Raw genomic sequence first — 2,277 nt, forward strand, 5'->3', positions numbered from 1 at the left:
GGCCCAGGCGATGGATGTGATGGGATATTCCTGGAGCTGGGAGCTGTACAGGAGCCGCCCGTAGCTGTCCCAGACCTGCCCAAAAAAGTTCAAATATCCACCTCAACCACCACAGTTTGGGGGCATTTTTAGTTAGTCCATTTTCCCCTCACCCTCACAGGAGGGGCAGGAATAATTCAGCAAGTTATGGCAGTGGAATTAGAAAAATTCACTTTACATTAAAGGTTGTTCCTAATCAATATTGGTTTGCTTTGCTGCCATGGCAAATGTTCCATTATCCTGTATAAAATATTCCCTGTAAAATAACCACAAAGTTTATCCCATCTGCATACATTTCCCAAGATTATGAGGAAATTTCCCAAGATTATGAGGCCCCTCTGAACATTTCCAAGCCGGGTTATTTTTTTTTTTAAGTCAGCAGAATACCAGGAATCAATCCACAAAATCATTTGATTTTAACACTTCAATATACATGGGGTTTATTTTTTTAAATATATTTTTTTTAATTTGTTTGGTTTGGTTTCTTGTTTAATTGTGGGGTTTCTTGGTCTTCACTTGTGTGTTTTATCACTTTGCTGACAGAACCAACACATGATACACTTAAAATGAAGTTCCTACTTAAGGGAAGAGATACAATATGTGCTTTTTATTTTGGATACAGAAGATACCAATCAAAAAAATTACCAAGGGGTTCACTAATGTTCCTGTAATAGAAAACAGCAGCTTTATGTCCTCTAATTTCAGATGTCATTACCTTTTCCAGTATATATATCATATTTCAAGCAACCACTTCTATTTTTCTACACATTTTCCTTTCAGAGTTTGTTTCACTTGCATTTTACCCATTTAATTCTGCTTCATTTAAAAATAAATATGTTGATTCAATGATAATACACAGAATGAGATGTATTTATAAATAGGAGACTTCCCATTTAATTTGGAGCTTCCAGGCACTACTAAAATTTTAAAAATTCAGTCTAATAACTTCCCTGGTCATTTAGTTACAGAGTTAACCAGAACTCACCTTATATTTACAATCTTCACCTGCAGAAAGAATCAGATCATTAACTGAATTCCAGTCAGTTTTTAAAATCAGTCCATCATGGGCTTTCCACTGAAATGGAAACAAAATAAATTAAGCACAGCCTGACTTCTTTATTTAATATTCATCATTCATTGACCTTCATGATCTTGGAGGTTTTATCCAATCTCAACGATTCTGTGATTCAGCAGAAAAATAAATTACATAAAGCCTGAACAAGGCAGAATCAAAGCAGGAAAATCTGCACTAAAAAGATGTTTTAAGTGCAAATTAAAACAGCTGCTTTTCATAAAAAATTAAAAGGGAAAGGCATCTGTACCCTTATTTATGGAAATAAATCACATTAATTAGTCACCTTATTGATAATACCTGCAAAACTTTAGCATTTGGCTGAAGAGGTTTAATAATCAGCTGCTTCCCTGACGTGTAAAGAACTTTTTCAGAGTCAGGTCCCCAGGCCACGGAGTACACGGGGCTTCCTGTGGGCATGGAAAACATTCCTGGTGACTCTTCCTGTCCTTTTAATGCCGTATTACATATGTGTGTGTGTGTATATATAAATATATATAAAAATAAAAATACTGTATTATGTCCACGTGTATTTCTATTTATTTATACACATATTTATATGCATAAAATACCATAGCTTCCAAATATTCAAACTCGAAACTGAGACCTGCTGCTGTTGCTCCTGAATATTTCTGTATTTCATGTATTTTCCTTTAGAAAGGCATTTATATTGCTTAGAACCACAGGATTATGTAAGATTTGTTTAACTGTCAACCCTTACAGGAGACAACTCACAGAAACACACAACATATATTAAGTAAATCTGGCCCTGGTTCTTTTCCTCCTGTTGCAAATGACATAAATTCTGTCACCAGCTGTAACAGGAATTCTAAATAAACTCATTTTTTTTTGTCCTGCTTTAATGCTGATTTAACAATCAGAAGAACTTTTCTATTTAAACCAAATGTTTCCCTTTTTTATGATGGCTGACTACTTAACCACAATTTCCAGGGCTTAACAGCAGGAGCTGAGTTAACTCATTTCCTTCTGCACTTAACAAGAACTTGGTTGGGAAAACACTGCCAACACTCTGGGAAGGAAAATTCAGTGGAACAGACACACTGCAGGCAGTTGTGTTGGTGATAAACAGCTGCAGGAAGGGATATTTGGGGAGAAGAGAAGGGAGAAAGGCAGAAAAGTTGGGATTTGAAGGAGGAACATCCGGA

General features: G+C 35.7%; 1 protein-coding gene across 1 annotated transcript in view; it reads right to left on the minus strand.

The window, feature by feature from the left end:
- The window catches only part of IFT80 (intraflagellar transport 80), a 29,895-nt gene that overhangs the window by 19,444 nt on the left and 8,174 nt on the right, over positions 1 to 2,277 (minus strand). Inside the window, exons 5-7 of the mRNA XM_029962322.1 lie at positions 1,412 to 1,521; positions 1,025 to 1,114; positions 4 to 75 (exon numbers count right to left, since the gene is read on the minus strand). Coding sequence (XP_029818182.1) covers positions 4 to 75; positions 1,025 to 1,114; positions 1,412 to 1,521 — 272 coding nt within the window. The remainder of the gene's footprint in view (positions 1 to 3; positions 76 to 1,024; positions 1,115 to 1,411; positions 1,522 to 2,277) is intronic.

The sequence above is a fragment of the Manacus vitellinus genome, unplaced genomic scaffold (assembly GCF_001715985.3).
Source record: "Manacus vitellinus isolate BGI_N305 unplaced genomic scaffold, ASM171598v3 scaffold_45_pilon, whole genome shotgun sequence".
NCBI lineage: Eukaryota > Metazoa > Chordata > Aves > Passeriformes > Pipridae > Manacus > Manacus vitellinus.